The following is an 18,444-nucleotide window of genomic DNA, read 5'->3' as shown; positions in this document are numbered from 1 at the left end:
AGACACTATGCGTAGCATCCGCCGACAACACATCCACCGGTGGCTTCACCTGCCGGCGACAGGCACCGCCCGATAACTCCGATAGAAGCACATGTTTCATCTGCTGAGCCGCATCGAACCTGATCTGTTGACGGAAGGGACGTCCCATACAGCCGCCAGCCTTAAAAGGCCGTCACCACCTCGAGATCCAGACTTCGAATCACCCACACGATCTCGGAGTCCGCTGCCGTTGATGAAGAGGGATCGCCGCCCCGATTACGGGCGCTACAAGGAGCACCCACCGTCGCACCAGCCATTGTTGTCGCCCATACAACAGCAACCGCCGCCGCGATCCCGCATCTGAGGTCGCAACCGCCACCCGCACCCCGTCATCCAGCATTAAGCGACGTGTCGCGCCCCTGCCGACAACCCGTGCAACCCCCATGAGATACCACCACCGCACCGACCCGAAGCACGGGAGGACCCAGCCGGAGTCAGCAGCCACCGGAAGGAAACCCCAGCCAGGGACCGCCACCGCCGCCGGTGTGGAGCCCAGCGGCACCCGAGGTGCCGGCGGCCAGATCTGGCCGCACCAGATCGAGCCACGACGGCCAGCCCGGGAACGCGGCGAACGGCCCCCCATGCAGCCACCAGGATTCGCAGCGGGTGTGCGGCACGCGCGTGACCCCGCCGCCGACGCCCATGGCCGCGCCGCCACGCCCCGCCGCCAGCGCGCCGCCACCTGCTGGAGATGCCCGCCCGCGATGAGCCCGCCAGCTGTGGGGAGAGAAACTCTCGCCGCCGCCGACACCGACCGGGCTTTGCCCGGCGGTGCGCCTCAGCGGCGGCGAGGGGAAGGGATGGAGAGGAGGGGGCCCCTACCGGCGGCTAGGGTTGGCCCGCCCCGGTCGCCCGCGGGAGCGACTCTGCTGCAGTGTTGTTCACTCAAGTACTCTGACCAATAATACATATATCATTTTACTAAACTTTGAAAACTTCTTTCAAATACGAATTCGAATGTATGCTCCCGCTACACTCGTCCATGTTGGTTAAATTTATGGTCAAAGTTAAATCATGAAAAGTGTGGACGCACTACATTATGAAATGGAGGGAGCATCATGGAAGCATGTAGACGGCTGGTATCACTGGATATTACCCCTGGCAGGGTACCACGCAACTACCTCTCAGTTGTGAACTTGCTCCAGTGCGGCAGCTGTGATAAGTGCAAGTGATCATTGTCTGTACATGATGGATTGATTGACGGTGGATGACAATAGAGATTTCCTGAAAACCTGTACCATAATTTTTTTAATGGACAAAAGATTTAACTTTCAGCAATTGAGGGGAGTTAGATTTTGGTTCAAATTGTAGATTAGTGGCGGTCTCAATTGTAACTTGTGAACCACCAAGATTTAATGGAAAATAATCATCTTGGTTTTGGTTCACATTTTGCAAAGTAATTCATCATAATATATTCTGTCGATGCAAAAAAAATTATGATTATTTACACTATCTTTTGAGGCTTGTATCAGGGTGTCATTTTTTCAAAGAAAATTTGTAAGGGAAGCCCCTAGAGTATAAGTAGGAACTCAAATCCATGAGGACTTAACCCAGATGGTGGGATTGTATGGCAACTCCCCTCAACCAAATGCATTGGGATCACTTCCTCACGGTGTCATACTGTCATCTATAGGCTGGGATCACTATTATGTTGTCCGGGCTTTGCAACCTCTACAACTGCCATAGATGCCCAGATCGACAGATAATTTTTATTTCTTTTCGTCGAGCTTTTCCCCGTGCTTCTTCCCAGCACGATGTTGTATCAGCATTGTACCACTATTGCACTGCAAATTGCACTGCTCACAGAAATATACTATCTGCCGTTTCTCCAACTTTTCTGAGTTCGCATTCTTCCTGTTAGAGCAATCTGAAAGTAGTTCATTTGCAGCCTTACGACTGCTTGCTTTCACGGTCTTGCCTTTTCCGAGTACCTCCTCTATCTTCTGTTGGTGCCTGCTGCTTCTGCAATGATCCTCAAATTGAGATTTAGAGTTACATTCGGCCTCGGACATTGTGCAATTCCATTCCGAGGGCGGTTTTTGGTTCTTGGCCATTTGTGGTGCATTGTTTTTCTCTTGCTTGGTTTTCACGCTTAAAACCTGAATGTTTAGTTGGTGTCTCTTGCCTGCAAGATGGTTCTCCAAGTCTGATTCACAAGTACAGTGAGCTTGGCAAATTCTGCAGGCCCATCTTGAATCTGGATTCAGTTTTTCTTTCCTTGCCATGCTCTTGCCTTCAAGCAAGGACTGAACCTTTGCTTGGTGTCTTATGCCCCTCAGGTGGCTGTTCAAGTCTGATTCGCTGGTACATATAGCTTGGCAAATGCTACAGCTCGAGGCTGATGGTGGCTTCTCTGAACGCTTCGGCACATTGATGGCATGCGATTTTGCTTCCCCCGCCGCGACGTTCTTCGGCATGGATGTGGCTGAGATGTTCTGCCGGTGTCTTTTGCCCTTGAGGTGCGCTTCCAACCCCGATTGGCCCGAGCCAGTTGCCTGGCAGGTGTTGCAACTCCATTTTATTGAGGAGGTTTTCTTCTGCTCTGTACCAAGAGAAGGTTCTGCTGCTGTTGTCGCCTTCTGACCACTTGCCGTAGCTCTTTGGTCCAGTGTTGCTACATTTAACAAGTGCTTCTGCCCAGCATAATGCTGCTGCAAGTTCTGCTCACTAGTTGCTTGCACCTCACAGACGGTGCAATTCCATTTCATGGGTGTTTTGGGCTTCTTAACCGGTATGGTTATTCCTGTTAGTTCCCATTTCTCCGCAACCGATGTCTTACTCTGAGGAACAGCCTGCTTGATAATTTAACTAAGATCATTAGTAAGTGAACTGAACCTATGAAAACAAGGAGAACAGACTTGCTACTGAGTTACATGCAGTTCTAATAGGCCATTGGCAAGTTGACTTGTAAGAGCAGTTAAGCTATTATACCAAGTTACATGAAGTTTGGTCAGACCAGTAGTAAGTGATCTTGAAAACATCTTTTTTTCTTTAAAAAACGTGCACCAGCCTTACAGCAACAACCAGAAAAACCAAAGAGAAAACTAAGCAAAACAGAAAGAACAACATAAACTAAAATCAAGTACTTGGGCAGTAAAATCTGTGGAAAGAAGAACAATAACACAGGATCCCCTGGATTTACAGGAGGAAAATCTGTGCTATATATAGGAGGAAAAAGAGGAAAGAAAGGCAGAAGAAAATGAAAGGGTTGATTTGGAATGTTAGGGGCTAGGGCCTGATTCTAAAAAGTCCTTCATTAGATCTAATATTTGTGATAAAAGAATTGATTTTATTGGTTTACAAGAGACCATTAAAAATGAGTTTACCAAGAACGAGCTGAATAATCTTAGTGGAGGTAGAAAATTTGAGTGGCATTGGACTCAACCTAGAGGGAGAGCAGGGGGTATCCTGGTGGGGATTAATAAAGATACTTTTGAGATTATTAATGTAGAGAAGGGGATCTACTTCATTAGAACACTCCTCCTTGATAAAAAAGCCAAACTTGAATGGAATCTAATTATTGTATATGGAGATGCTCAAGATGTGGGTAAAGCTGCTTATATGGCAGAAATATCCAGAGTCTATCAGAATAATGCCTCTGTACCATGCCTTATGGGGGGGGGGGGGGGATTTCAATGTTATAAGGAAATCTGCTGACAAAAATAAACCTGGTGGATATAATCACTGGAGTTTTGTTTTTAATGCTATTATTGAGCAAGCTGGTTTAAGAGAACTACCTTTGAATGGGAGAAAATTTACCTGGGCTAATAATCTACCTGAACCCACTTATGAAAAACTAGATAGAATCCTGATCTGCCCAGATTGGGAGGATCATTATCCCCTGACTGAGGTTTATGCCCTAGAAAGAGAACTTTCGGATCATACCCCCTGATCCTTGACACAAGGGAGAACACATATTCACCACCTATTTTTAGATTTGAAAAGTCCTGGATGATGAGAGAGGGATTCAAAGAATTTGTTATTAAATCTGGTCTGCAAAGTATCATGGTGATACCATTGAACAATGGTAGAGAAGAATGAGAGTGTTTAGACGGAAAGTGAGAGGGTGGATTTTAAACTCTGATGCTTGGTATAGAAAAATTAGAAAAGAGATCCTAATGAAATTAGATGCTATAGACAAAAATGCTGAGATTATGGGCCTTTCTGCTCAGGATAGAGAAGAGCAAAAAGACCTAAGGTCTCAATTACACAGATTGCTAAAACAAGTAGAAATGAAATGGCTTCAAAGATATGAAGACAAAGAAATAAAAGATGGAGATTGTAATACAAAGTATTATCATGCTAAGGTGAATGGGAGGAGGAGAAAAACCAGAATTCTTTCCTTAGAACAAGAGGAAGGGGTGATTGAAGGAAAAGACAATCTTATTAGATACATTACTGACTTTTACAAAAAAACTGTTTGGGCAACCAGACACATTTTCAATCAACCTCAATATTTTGGGGGGGCAAGCAATTACTAGGGAACATGCTGACACCCTGGTTAAACCTTTCTCAATGGAAGAGCTTCAGGCAGTTGTTTTTGGGATGGAGAAAAATAAAAGCCCTGGCCCAGATGGAATACCAGTTGACTTTTGCCAACATTTTTGGGAGACTGTCAAGTGGGATTTGATGAAACTTCTGAATGATTTTCATGAGGGAAATTAGATATCACGAGACTTAACTATGGGATTATTACTTTGGTCCCAAAGTCTAAAGATGCTAAACAAATCCAAAAGTTTAGACCTATCTGTCTACTGAATGTTAGCTTTAAGATTATTACTAAAGTCCTGATGAACAGATTAAGTAGAATCATTAAACCTATCATCCTCCCAACACAAACTGCCTTCATCAAAGGGAGATATATCATGGAGGGGATTGTGATTCTTCATGAAGCCCTTAACTCTATACACCACTCAAAACAAAGTGTTGTTTTGTTTAAAGTGGATCTTGAGAAAGCATATGACAAAATAAAATGGCCATTTGTTTACAAAATGCTAAAAATGAAACAATTCCCTGATAAATGGTGTGATTTGGTTATGCATACCATGATAGGGGGACAAGTTGGAATTAAGGTAAATGATAAGATTGGACCCTACTTTAAAACATATAAGGGGTTGAGGCAGGGAGATTCTATGTCCCCACTGCTTTTTGACATAGCTGCAGATGCTTTGGCTATAATCTTAGATAAAGCCAAGCATGCAGGCTATGTTAGGGGGGGTACTAACTGAATTAGGGGATAATGGAGTAAACATGCTGCAATATGCAGATGATACCATTTTCCTACTCAATGATGATGAGGGTAGTGCAAAAAATCTTAAATTCATACTCACAGCTTTTGAGCAGATGTCTAGACTAACTATTAACTTTCACAAAAGTGAGGTTTACCTTTTTGGGGAGGCCAAAAACAAAAGTGAGATTTATCAAGAAATATTTACTTGTAGTAAGGGGGAAGTCCCCTTTAAATATCTGGGACTACCTGTTACTAATGTGAGACTAGGCAATAAATTTTGGAAGAGTGTGACTGAAAAAATAGAAAAGAGATGTGCTTGCTGGCAAGGGAGACTATTAAATATGGCTGGGAGAGTAACTCTAGTCCGGGCCTGCCTGACAAATACGCCTATGTATATGATGTCTTTTTACCCCTTGCCAGTGGGGGTTTGGAAAAAAGCTGACTTCTTCAGAGCCAGACTAGTCTGGCAGGAAAATGAAGATAAGAAAAAATATCATCTAGTCAACTGGAAAACATGTTGTTTGCCAAAGGATTTGGGTGGTCTAGGAATACTAAATCTTGATTGTATGAATAAAGCCTTGCTAGCAAAATGGCTCTGGAAATTAGAGACAGAAGATGGGATGTGAGTCAGAATCCTTCTAAATAAATATGTAAAAGGAAAATGTATATCTGGAATTAAAAAGAAACCTGGTGACTCTCAGTTTTGGGGGAGCCTGATGCAGATTAAAGACATATATTATAAAAATATAAAAAAGAAATTGGGAGATGGACAGAACACTAGATTCTGGGAAGATTGGTGAGTAGGGTCTAAGCCACTGAAAGAGGCCTACCCAAACCTTTATTTCATCAGCTTAACCCGTGACATTTCGGTGGCCCAGGCCATTGACATGGGATGGGGGGGGGGGGTTAAGTTTAGAGGAATTTGTCTGGAGATAAAAGAATTCTATGGGATAGTTTGAAGACCAGATGTGAGGAAGTGAGAATGTATGCGGGCAAAGATCATCCACTGTGGATGCTGACAGCCAACAGACAATTTTCAGTGCGATCAGTCTATCAACAGTTAGTTAAAACAGATGTGGGGTTTCCACACAATTTTCTTTGGAAAGTGAAAATTCCAGCGAAAATCAAGATGTTTCTCTGGCTAATTGCCAGGAAAAGTATACTAACCAGAGATAATCTTGCAAAAAGAGGGTGGAAAGGTAATCAGAGATGTGTGTACTGTGGTCAAAATGAAACCATAGATCACCTCTTTTTCTCTTGCTCTGCTGCAAAGTTGCTTTGGAGTTTGATAAAATGCTCCTTCAATCTAAAAACAGCCCCGACTGGGGTTGATGATTGCCTAGGAGTATGGATCAAGAAATTCAGGCTAGAGGAAAGGAAACTAGTGCTAGTTGGAATGTCTGCGATTCTTTGGGCTATTTGGAAATGTCAAAATGATATAATTTTTCGAGATAAATTGGTCACTGACCCCATGAAGTTGGTGAAACTAACTTGCAATTGGATTGTGGATTGGGCTGTTTTGCAGAGAAAAAACCCAGGACAAAACCTGCTGATGCTGGGGGCAAAACTAATCGAGCAAGTAGCAAGTGAGGTATACAGAGCTTCGCAGGGATGGAGAGCGGGAGTTCCTCGTCTGATGAACTGAAGATTTCGTTTTCTGAAGATGGCTCGATTTTCCCTTTCTTGTTTTTTGCTTGCTGGAGGCTGCGCCCTCGTGCTCAAAAATGGTCGCCTGTGACCCTAGAATTTGAATTTAGACACTGGTTCTCGTTGGATGTTGGTAGCTGATTAGGTCGCTGTCGTGAACTGGAACTCGTGGTGGTTTCGTTAATGAAATTGGAGGGGTCCCCCCCGCCCCTCCCCCCTCTTTTGCTCAGAAAAAAACTTGGGCAGTAAACTTGCCATGTTCCATATTTGAATACTACCAAATCTTAGGTATGCACAGTTAAAGAAATTCTCACGTATTGTGAATTATGATCACAAGATAATCAGTTGGAGTTTGAGGGGATTCATGACTGTAAACAGCACCCTATAATATATCGAGACAAAACAGAGGACATATGTAAAGAGTACAAAATGGACAATGCCCTCACCTCATTGGAGCCCGGCAGCCTCTGCTCATCAGACGCTGCATTCTGTCGAGCCACCTTACCATCGCACGTCGTCAAGCATTCGCCGGCTGCTGTCGGCGTGGCCTGCTGGCCGCCAGTGGCGGCGCGCAGGGCCATGGCGCGCTCTATCTTGGCCAGCTCGGCTACGATGATCTCCTGGCGAAGGCGGTCCTTCTGGAGCTGCGACAGCAGCGCGTCCCTCATCACCAGCATCGGGTCTCCTGCATCAACAGCATTGTGTGGCCATTAGGTGTGTCAGCGTGACAAGAATTCTACACCAGCGCGTCCCTTTGAACAAGAGTTCCACCACATCTGATCTGCTGATTGAAGAGGAACAGGTTTGCAAGTGTTTCTTCTTCTTTTGGCGGTACGATTGAAAAAATTATGTCTAATTCTTTAACCTGATGCCTCACAAACAGATCCGAAAAACAAGCTAAGAACGAACACATCTCACCATATCTACTGTTCTACGCCTGATACTACAATTATGACGCAGACTGGAACCTGCTTCCGTGTTGAAAATTGAGGTTTGAGTATCCCCCTTTTTTTGTCTGAAGAAAGAAGCAAAAGATTTCTCTAATAAATTGTAAGGTATCCCAACGGTGCAGGTTCCTGAGTTCTTGGCTTGGAATCGAAGCAGTGGCCTGTGGCCTGCATCTGAACCCAGGAAAACTGAAACAAACAAAAGAGTGGCCAACGATCGGGAGACAGCGAGGAGAAGGTAAGAGTGACAGTGACTCGACGGTTACCGTGCGGCGGAGGGCGTTGGCCGTCGCCGGCGTCGTCGGTGGATCGGCCGCGGCGGGAGAACTCCATCGGTCTGGTCCCAGTGGTAGCAGAGCAGCGACGGCGAGAAGAACCTGAGGCCGGGCCGCCGGAGTTGGTGGCTCTGCTCGGGGGACGAGAAGAGCTGAGGGCGGGCGTTCCAGGCAAAGGAGCGTGAAAAAGCAAATTGGGCCCGATCACACAACGAATGATTGATCGATCGCGGCGGCTTAAAGATGTTTTGCTTAGTCGCAAAGGAAACCGAAGCCGAAATGCCGAAGCGAGTTTGAACGGTGAGGATGCATGCGTCGTAGACAAACTTGGAATAAATGAGATCTTGTTTACACGGCATCGTCCTATTTCCTGCAGGTTTCTACCATCTCCTCAAGTCAAAGATATCTCTCTCCTGCAGTACCAATAAATAAGCATCCCTCTCCTACTCTTTATCAAGCAACAACGGTTCTTGTAAAACCTGTGAACAGACTGAACCATCGAATAACATCAGCGGGCACTTCAATTGCTGCCGACATTTCAACCGCAATCGATGTCTAATTCTCAAAGCAAACTTGCCACAGATGCGATCCGATAAGTAAAGCTGCAAGATTCCGCAGGTAAAATATGTGAATCTAGTAGCGATTGTTCTCAAATCACAGAACAGATGAGATTGCATGCAGTACAACACATCTTCAGAACCTGGACAGCACAAGGTAGCTCAGGTATTACTTACAGCTACTATCTTATTAAAGCCTGTGAACTCAACTCAATCAGCACCGGAAATGAGTAGTCCCCTCTTTTCCAAAAGGGAAAAAAGGGAACACTCCTTTCCAGTTTTTAACTAGAAATATATAGCAGAAAACCTAATAAGAACGTTACACTAGTATGTACACCTGCGTGGAACATTTTGACACCTAGCTAGGGTATAGGGACACAGTCCGGTGACATGAACACGTAACCAGAGACTTCTAAGTTCTTCACAGAAATAAACTCCGGTGCAGCCACCGACATGGGAAGTTGCAGGGGCGCCGTGCTAATAACATTTGAAGATTCACACGTTAATCAGACACTAACCCGTCGTGCGATAAACGCGAGACTTCACAACGAACCGCTGCCGCTCTGCAACTGCTGCCTCTCAATGGCGTGCCTCAAGGTTCTCCCTGTGTTTCTTCCCGGCGAGATGCGACTGCATCACCTTCTCGCTGGTGCACTCCACTTTGCATAAATTGCAGAAGGGAAATCTTCTTACAAACTGCTTCTTCGGACCTTCAGTACCCCTGCGGTCAACGAAACGCTTGCCCTCCTCGTTGCCTCCTCCTGCCTGCCGGGTCTGTGCGCTCTCCTGATGACTCCTCCCTTTGAGGTGGCTCCCGGCTTCTGTGTGCAGGGCCTGCGCGCTTTCCTGGTGGCTGCTGCCCTTGAGATGGTTGCGCAAGTCAAATCCAAAGGCTTTCTGCCTGGAACGCAATGTCTCAAGGTTCAACCGGTGTAGTTCGCCTGCTTTGTGTTGCATCAAGTCTTCTTCACGGGTCAGGTTCACTTGACAGAGGGTGCAATTCCATTCTTCAAGTGGCTTCTGCCTCTTCGGTGATGGAGTTGTCACAACCGGTCCAAAAACCGGTCTCCTTTTCACCCCACTAGGCGTGGTTTGGGTATTAGGCTGAAAATTTGTTTAGATTATGGAGCATTAGTATAGTAAAAGACTAGTGAAAGGAAGGTAAACTCAGGCACATATACTACTACTACTACTACTACAATCAAGTTCTACAATAAATTTTGACGATGAGATGTAAATATATTAAGTTGCATATTTGAAGAACTTGCCCAACTAAAGTAGCTGCATATCTGAAGAACTTGCCTAACTAAAAGTTTGCATAACTAAAGTAAGTTGCATATCCAAAGAATTTGCCTAACTAAAGTAACTCAACACTTCTATGAAACGGGATCAGTAAGCTATTTGGTACTCCCTCCGTAAATTAATATAAGAGCATTTAGAATACTAAAATAGTGATCTAAACACTCTTATATTAGTTTACAGAGGGAGTATCATTTATGTTTCACATTTCCTATATAGCACATACATGTTGATTAACACGTTACATCCGAAGTAGCTACCAGGATTGTGTGTCAGTTTCATTTAAACCAAGGGAAAAGTATTTGCCATGTTGGTCACTGAAGATATTACTGAAGTGAGCAATTGCCAATCAGCCACAACTTAACTATTGGCGACACCACAATAGCAAATGGAAGCAGAAACAAACAAGAACAAATTAAAAGATCAAGCCACTCACCTCGTTGAATGCTGGTCTCTTCTGCTCATTAAATGGGGACTTCTTGCCAGCCAGCGCATGTTGGTGAGGCAATTGCCTCCGTTCATCGATGCAATCTTTCATGGTAGGCTTAGCAGGCTTTGGCTGTTCACTTCCCTGGATTCCACTCTCCTCCATCAACTTTACAGCATGTCTATCCTTTTCTTCTGCTTCGTGCTGCTGACCAGAGACATCACGCTTTGGCTGTTCACTTCTCTGGATTCTATTCACCGTCAGCTTCACGGCATTGCCATCCTTTGCTACTGCTTCACGTTCCTGACCAAAATTTTCACGCTTCGGCTGTTCACTTCTCTGTATTTTATTCTCCATCAGCTGCGCGACATGGCTGTCCTTCGCTTCTGATTTGCGTTCCTGACCGACGGCAGCACGCTTTAGCTCTTCGCTTATCTGAATTCCACTCGCCAGCAGCTGGACGGCATGGCTGCCCTTCAATCCTGCTTCCTCTTCCTTGCCAACAGCTGCAAGAGGCTGTTCAGTTCTCTGAAGTTCACTCTCCATCAACTGCAAGGCATGGTTGTCCTTCACTTCTGCTTTGATTTCTCGGCCAACGGCTGCACGCTTTAGCTGTTTGCTTCTCTCAATTCCACTCTCCATCAGCTGCATTGCATGGTTGTCCTTCACTTCTGCTTTGCTTCCTTGACCAATGGATGCACGCTTTAGCTGTTCATTTATCTGAATTCCACTCTCCATCAGCTGCACAGGGTGGCTGTCCTTTGCTTGTGCTTTGCTTCCTTGACCAACGGCTACATGATTTAGCTGTTGACTTATCTGAGTTCCACTCTCCATCAGCTGCACGGCATGGCTGTCCTTCGATCCTGCTTTGCTTTCCTGACCAATGGCTGCACGCTTTAACTGTTCACTTGTCTGAATTCCATTCTCCATCAGCTGCACGGCATGTCTGTGCTTCAATCCTGCTACGTGTTCATGATCAACAGCGACACGGCTCTCTATTGCCACCTGCTTGCGCAACAATGCTGGCTCTGCTGGTTTGGCAACGACATTGGTCACAGCAGGTACCAAAGCTTCTTCCACTGCAGGGTCCTTGCTCAGTGACCGGAATAGTTCCACTTCAGGAAACGCTGAAGGAGTTGCTACAACTGGCCTAGATGAGCTGCCGCGTTCTTGCTGCTCAGCATCATCGACTGGCCTTCGCTGCGGCACTGGTGACGGCGACCGTTCAACGTGTGGGTAAACAGGAGGTCACTTGCCCCGAGGGACTCCTGTACCACCAAGAAGCTTCCTCACAGGACCGCGGCGTGCGGTACATCACCTCTTCCCGTGGCGTCATCAACGGCAACCCACGCAAAGCGCCAAGCCCTGCTAAGCACGCGGTCATGGCACGCTCTGTTTGGGCAAGCTCGCACAAGATCATATCGTGGCGGATGCGCTCCTTGTGGAGCTCGTGCAGCAGCTGCTCCCTCCTGAACACCAGCGCCACCATGTCTGCCTGTGGTGAGTCAGCATCATTGCCTTCTCGTTGCCAATGGACAGAACGATCAGTACTATAAAAGGACAAAGTATTGTACTAACCGTGCATCATATGATATTCTTTTTCATGGCATCACATGTTGTAACATCAAAATAATCAGAAAGTATTTATGATCATCACATCATAATATAATCATTATAAAATAGGGAAGTTTTGGATTTCTGGAGATATCTTTTCAAGGATCTACCACTCTTAAATATAGTTTGCAGTGATTTGCTACTTTTAATCCCAAAAAAATGAACACGACCCAGGCACAGGCAGGATTGCGGGGCAGAGCATTGTGGGTGACAGAGCTTAAGGTATCACTGCCGACGGAGCATAGTGTTCCAGGGAAATGGCGTGCGCCGTTGCAGTGGTAAATAATAGCCTATTCATAGACTTGTGAATAATGTTTCTAAAGATTTATATGTTCAGACACAAACCTTTAGCGGTTTCTCTACCAAAAAAGTACAGTTTCGCTAATTCTCATTCGTCGAAGAATCTCTTGGTTCACAGTCGACGCCGAAAACCGTCGATCCGGTATTTTGCTATGTGCAAGATTTCATAATTTTTGGTAACTCTGAGAACAAATACTACATTCCTCTTTTGCCGAGGATGAACCAATCATTACATCACAGTGAATATTTTTATAACTGTATGAACAAATTTATGAAATCAACTGAGAATTAGGGTGAACAAGAACTAAATCAAAGAATGATCATCTGTCTCCCTTAGATTTGCACACTCTACCAAAACAATCTCACGCTAATCCCCGAACCTCTCTTGCGATTCGCCAAAAAAAAACAATGTGCAGTCAGGAACGAATTTCAACACAAGAAAAATTCACTCTCTTCACACAAACCGCAAAGCATAGACAATGGAACGGCCTTAAGAATAGAGAGAAGATTTGGCAGTCCCGGACGAGAGAGGGCCCGGCGGAGCCTCATTACCGTGCGGCGGCGGAGGATCGGGGAGGCGGCGGCCATCGCCGACGCCGACGCCGTCGGCCGCGGCGGTTGCTCGGCCTCTGTATGCGAACTCCATTGCAATGCAATGTCGCAGCCGGGGCGGAGGTTTGGTTAGGGTTTGGTTTGAAGTGGAGGGAAGTTTTGGTTTTGGGACGGAGGCACCGAGGGGAAGACGGACTCGCCCTCCGATAGCGCGTTGGTTCGCGAGATTGGTTGCGAACTCGCAGCGCGACTGCCCCTCCGTTGATTGGGCCCGCCCGCCCAGTGCGCTGCGTCTGTGGGGCCCAGTCCCCGGCCCGTTGCTTACTCAAATTCGGATCACGTTTTCTCTCAATTTTTTTAATAAAAATAAAAATGGATCACATGGTCTGGCAGTTCTTTTGCATGTAGTATTTGAGTAATTTTGATCCTTTTTCGCATGAAATTCTGATTATACACGAGTAGTATTTGTGTATGAAGTTCGTCTGAAAAAGGCATAATTCTGCTTCAGTTCAAGGGTACAAGCAGAAGTGTATACGTAGAACGGTAGCCATGCTCATACACCCCCCATCCAGTTCTGCCAGTTATTAGTACTATATACTCTCACGTGCACGTTCCACATTACACGTATCACGTGGACGTAGCACGATCATGGCTACGGTGAGTCTCACTCCATGGCGGCCATCTCCTCGGAGAAGAGCTCCTTGAACCTCGCCATGCGATCCGGCTCCAGCGAGACGGCCACCGCCACGTCGCCGCCCTTGCCCGGGCAGCTCATCAGGTACACGAACCCCGGGTAGAACATGAGCGCCGGCGCCAGGAACGCCGGCTCGCCCCACCCGAAGTCGGCGTCGTGCGACGGCATCCCCATCCAGCTGATCACCCGCAGGTCCGTCCCCGGCAGCCCGCTCCTCGGCAGCGCCCCCATGTCCGCCGTCTCCAGGTAGTCCACCACCGACCGCGCGTACTCGTCGCCCTGCCCCGTCGCCGCGCGGAGCCGCCGCGCCCCGAACCCGAGCGGGCCGGACAGCAGGTCGCCCACCCTCGCGGACACCGACGTGCGCACCACCGCGTTGCCGAAGTAGGCGTCCAGGAGCGGCGGAGAGAGGCGGGCGCGCATGTCGATCATGGTGTAGAGGCGGGACTCGGCGTCGGGCGCCAGGGAGCGCGCCGCGCACGCGCAGCGCCAGACGTGGGCCACCAGCGCGCGGAACGTGGACACTCGGGGCGCGCCCGCGCGCGCCCGGAGCGCCGCGGCCTGTGCGCCGGTCACGCGGAGGATGGCGCTGGCGTACTCCGACGACGGCTTGACGCCGCCAGCGGCAGGAGGATCGGTTGATGCGGGGGTGGTGAGGCGGTACTCGCGGCTGTGGTCGAAGTGGACGGCCGGCGGGGAGCGCGCGCGCAGCGGGGTGCGGTCGAGGGACGGGGGCACGGTGGCGCTGGCGTCCCCGCGGGCGATGCTGGCCCACGTCTGGATGAAGTGGAAGGCGCTGCGGCCGTCGATGACGAAATGGTGCATCGCCGTGCCGAGCGCCACGCCGCCGCACCGGAAGAAGGTGACCTGCGTTCATGCCGACACGTCGCCTGTTATAATCAGTTTAGGTGCGCTAACCATTACTAGGAGTGAAGCTAGTTAGCCACCACTACTAGTAATCGAAATATTAATAGGACAGGCTAATCAACTTGTAGAATTGGCATGTTTGGAGTTCAAACTGCGGTGCTTATACGTCACCGGGATGAAATGAGACAGAGCCCGTGTGGTTGGTGCGCTTGACCTTGACCATCTCTCTCATCTCAAAGAATCTATTCAGTCTTCTAATCTTCCCACTCCCATACAGTTGCACTAATACAGTACGCCATGCACGTAAGGAAAATGATCGATTAATTAAGTAGTACACGCGAAAATAGAAGATGATCCATGCAGCAAACCTGAAGCATGAGCAACGGGGCGCCGGCGCCGGCGTTGTCATACGGCGGCACGAACATGTCGCGCATCTCCTTGGACGGCGCGAAGCCCTGGAAGTCGTCGAGCGCGGCCTCGGACCGCGCGACGACGAAGAGCGCGCCCTGGTCGTTGCAGTCGATCTCCGCCCGGCCGCCGCGGCCCGCGCCGAGGCGGCCGGCGAAGGGGTGGAACGGGACCAGCGCCCTGGCCAGCCCCGCCCTGAGGACGCCGGCCGAGAAGAAGGACTCGGCCTTGCCGTCGCCGCGATGGGGCGCTCGAAAGAAGTAGACGGTCGGGGAGTAGCCGTTCCTGGCGCCGAGGTCGAGGTTGGACAGCCAGAGCGCGCGCCGCGGGGTGGCCTCGCTCGGCGCGACCAGCTCGGACGTCACGACTTGGACGGCCATCGATCTCTGTGGTTAGTGCAGTGCGCGGCCGGTGCAAGTGCAGCAACTCCACGGAGGGGGCCTGGGTTTTATAGGCGTCTCAAGGTGAGTTTGGTGAGGGGGTTTCCAACTTTCCATGATTAACTCTTGCGAAAAAGGGAGCTTCTCGTCATCCATTGTTGGATCACGGTGTGGACGAAAGTAAAATCGTGGCGCATGCAGAGAAGGTGATTTTACCAGTGGGTCGTCCCTGCATGGCGTGATCTGACGGTTGGGAGGACACGTCATTACATATTGCAATTGCACAAGAATTCCCACTCGCGTGGGGTTTTTTTTCTTCCTGGGTATGCTGGGTTCGTTTTGTGTCCACGAGAGCTCTGAGTGACAATAGCTCACATAATTTAAAGACAGTTCTTTCTCGGCCTATCTATCCGTTAGGCTGGTCATAGTGGAAGTAATTTAGACTAGTAACATGCATAGTATGTTATTAGACTATGTTACTATACCTTCATAGTGGGTAGTGTTATATGCGTGGTAACATAGATGGATTCATTTATTACTTTGTAGACTCATTTTGCATTGGGAAGCGCTATGTGATGGTAACATATTATGTTACTCTATTTGCCTCTCTCATCATTAACTACTTGCCACCTCATCATTTTTTCTTATGTGGCATCTATGTTACTACTTATGTTACTCCCACTATGACCAGCCTTATACTATAGTGCTAAACATACTACCTTGATCACTAAATGTAGGACATTTTGACAGTTTTCTACATTAGTGAACAGAGGGTGTAGATCACAATTGTTAGGTCTACGCAACCGCACCACTTAAACCTAACGCTTGTCCCGGCTTGAGACGATCTATGAGCTCAGCTAGAACCACCGAGCTCCTCTCCCCTGACAAGCCAGCAGACGACGTTAACAGCTTCAGATATGGTGTCGAAGCCTAACAATGACACTTAGCTCCTCACCAAAGATGGCGTCGAAGCCTAATGTTTATGCACTTTTAGGCGGGCTTACATACTAAAAAAAATCAGGCAATGATGGAGCAAGGAGCCGCCTTATTGCAACAGGAAGCACTAATGATGCATGATGAACGGTAGGGGTAGTGCAGGGTCAAGTTTTATGACTCGAGGCGAGGAGATCTGGAGAAGATGAAGATAACAACACGAACGCTGAAGCAGCGATGGATGAAGATTGAGGAGGCAATAAAAAAGATGAGCTTTGGGGGTCGATCAACAGTAATTCTTACCAGTGTGACCCGAGGTGTGTTTAACCCCATGTAATCGATATTTTACTTCGTTGTCTATAGTTTTCTTTTGTTGTTAGTAGTTATTGGCACCGGTCTGCGAGGCCTTTTCACTAGGACTTGTTCGTTTGCACTGGAACCTCCAAGATGTTGTTTTTTGTTATGTTAGTCCTTTAATACTGGAACCTGATCCTTATTTGGGACTATATGAAAAAAAGTAACTCTTCGTGAACTTGTTCTGTCGCCTGAGGCCATGTCTCCATGTTCTTCTGCACCCTCTATCGTGGACAGGCCATTGCCGCCTTCTTCTCTGCAGGGGTGGCATCGTTCGTATGGGTCAACTATAAAGCAGGTGACAACTCAAATGAGTTGACTCGATGAGCCGAGCTCAAATACTGGCTTAAGCCAATGTCAGCCAAGCCAAGTGCAAAGTCAATTACAGGTGGGCCCCAAAATCATATTTGCAGTCAACCAGCTCATCGCATGATTACTTTTTTTTGAAGTTACACCTACAATCCAGATTATGAGTTCTGCACTTGTAGTTTTTCATTAGAATAACCATATGTGTCGTTGCAATTTCCTAAATCTTTTTCGGATCAATATTCATGATCGCAAGTGTTAGATGTGCCACAACTCCTCCAAGATTCCAAACTGGCCAACCAACTACGCTGGCTTTTGAATGTTTTGCTAGTTTGTACGGAGGTCTCTCGAGATATCGTAATCATGCTTAAATGTCGCGTCTGGCAATTACGTAATGATTTGGTCCATGATAAGGAGATCCTGCCTGTGGACGTGACGATGATCTTCTTGCATTGGACAGCTATTACAAATCAATTGGTGATGCCCGGAAGTAAAGCACCAAGGAGACTCTCAAGGGTAAGATGCTATGAGGCATGGAGGCCGTCGACGCCAAACCCCCTACATCTACGCCGCCCTCTCCGTGGCCGGCACCGCCGGTGGCGAAGGTGGCCCTTGCGGTGAACGAGTCATTCTTGAATGGTACGGCAGCAACGGGCATGATTCTTAGGGATCACGACGGCATAGTCATTTTTGCAGCTTACCGGTACATATTTTTCAGCTGTAATGGCTCTTTGGAGGTGGAGTATAGCACTGGCTGCCCAGCATACCTCTCTACCGGTCATCATTCAGTCTGATTCTACGGAGGCACTGACAACTTCATTTTTCTGATGGTCTCTCTCGCTCCGCATATGGTCATTGAGTGGCAGAGATAAAGGCAACAATGAAGGATAGGGAGTTTATTCCTCAGAAACTTCGTCGTGAACAAAATGATGTGGCAGATTGTTTGGACAAGTAAGTTGCTTGGAATGTCCCACGGCTGTGTGATTAGGCCAAGGACCCTCTTGTATCGAGAAACTTTTGCCTTTTGACTGTAACACCATAGTTATGAAATAAACTCCTTTTTACCCCGAAAAGAAAAACTAATGACGCTGGCTTTGCTCGGACCACGTCCAATAAAGTCGTCACGCTTGAAACTTCACGTGGCGGAACGCATTAGAGCAACTCTAGCAAACCCCGCATCCCGCCGGCCCGGAAAACGCGTTTGCAGTTCGCGCAAAAGCGCTTTTGCGGGTCGGCGCGGGCTGGTACAGATGCAGACCCCCAAACGGATCCGTAAAAAAGTATATTCGCGGAATATGCTTTTTTACGGGTCGGCTATGCGGGTTCTATTCGGGCACCAGCGCGACGACCCGCAAATCAGAAAAACTGCAAATCTCGCATTTGACATAGGGTTTCACAAACAAGTTCAAATTCAAACAACATAAACAGTTTGCGCGCAAATAAAATCGAAGTTCATTGCACAAAAAAGGGCATGCAAAGGTTTGAGCCCATGTCCGGCATCATCTTGGGGATCGATCTTCATTCCGCGCCATGGAGTCCATCTTGAAGTTCATCGGCGCCACCGTATCCACCTCGGTCGCTTGTTCCAACTCCCGCACCAAAATCATCCACATTG

At 47.7% G+C, this 18,444-nt stretch overlaps 2 protein-coding genes and 1 pseudogene across 2 annotated transcripts; all 3 read right to left on the bottom strand.

The window, feature by feature from the left end:
• Positions 1-1,462: 1,462 nt before the first annotated feature.
• Positions 1,463-8,427, bottom strand: LOC123121613 (UBP1-associated proteins 1C). Its single transcript, XM_044541631.1, has 3 exons — positions 8,130-8,427; positions 7,363-7,601; positions 1,463-2,831 (listed from the first exon to the last, which is right to left on the bottom strand). The coding sequence occupies exons 1-3, from the start codon at positions 8,194-8,196 to the stop codon at positions 1,749-1,751; spliced, it is 1,389 nt and encodes a 462-aa protein (XP_044397566.1). The 5' UTR covers positions 8,197-8,427; the 3' UTR covers positions 1,463-1,748.
• A 468-nt stretch (positions 8,428-8,895) lies between these two features.
• Positions 8,896-13,075, bottom strand: LOC123124851 (uncharacterized; annotated as a pseudogene).
• A 295-nt stretch (positions 13,076-13,370) lies between these two features.
• LOC123124850 (hydroxycinnamoyltransferase 4) lies at positions 13,371-15,275 on the bottom strand. Its single transcript, XM_044545400.1, has 2 exons — positions 14,817-15,275; positions 13,371-14,448 (listed from the first exon to the last, which is right to left on the bottom strand). The coding sequence occupies exons 1-2, from the start codon at positions 15,234-15,236 to the stop codon at positions 13,552-13,554; spliced, it is 1,317 nt and encodes a 438-aa protein (XP_044401335.1). The 5' UTR covers positions 15,237-15,275; the 3' UTR covers positions 13,371-13,551.
• Between the last annotated feature and the right edge of the window lie 3,169 nt (positions 15,276-18,444).

This window comes from Triticum aestivum, chromosome 5D (genome assembly GCF_018294505.1).
Source record: "Triticum aestivum cultivar Chinese Spring chromosome 5D, IWGSC CS RefSeq v2.1, whole genome shotgun sequence".
Taxonomy (NCBI): Eukaryota; Viridiplantae; Streptophyta; class Magnoliopsida; order Poales; family Poaceae; genus Triticum; species Triticum aestivum.
Note: the sequence above shows the minus strand (reverse complement) of the source record. Positions and strands in the feature narration are given on the sequence as shown.

Coding starts and splice junctions, on each gene's coding strand:
- LOC123124850 (XM_044545400.1), bottom strand. CDS start 15,236: ATGGCCGTCCAAGTCGTGACGTCCGAGCTGGTCGCGCCGAGCGAGGCC. Junction 14,449..14,816: donor CCCCGTTGCTCATGCTTCAG/GTTTGCTGCATG, acceptor GCATGAACGCAG/GTCACCTTCTTCCGGTGCGG.
- LOC123121613 (XM_044541631.1), bottom strand. CDS start 8,196: ATGGAGTTCTCCCGCCGCGGCCGATCCACCGACGACGCCGGCGACGGC. Junction 7,602..8,129: donor CCAACGCCCTCCGCCGCACG/GTAACCGTCGAG, acceptor CTGTTGATGCAG/GAGACCCGATGCTGGTGATG. Junction 2,832..7,362: donor GGCTGCCGGGCTCCAATGAG/GTGAGGGCATTG, acceptor ATTATCAAGCAG/GCTGTTCCTCAGAGTAAGAC.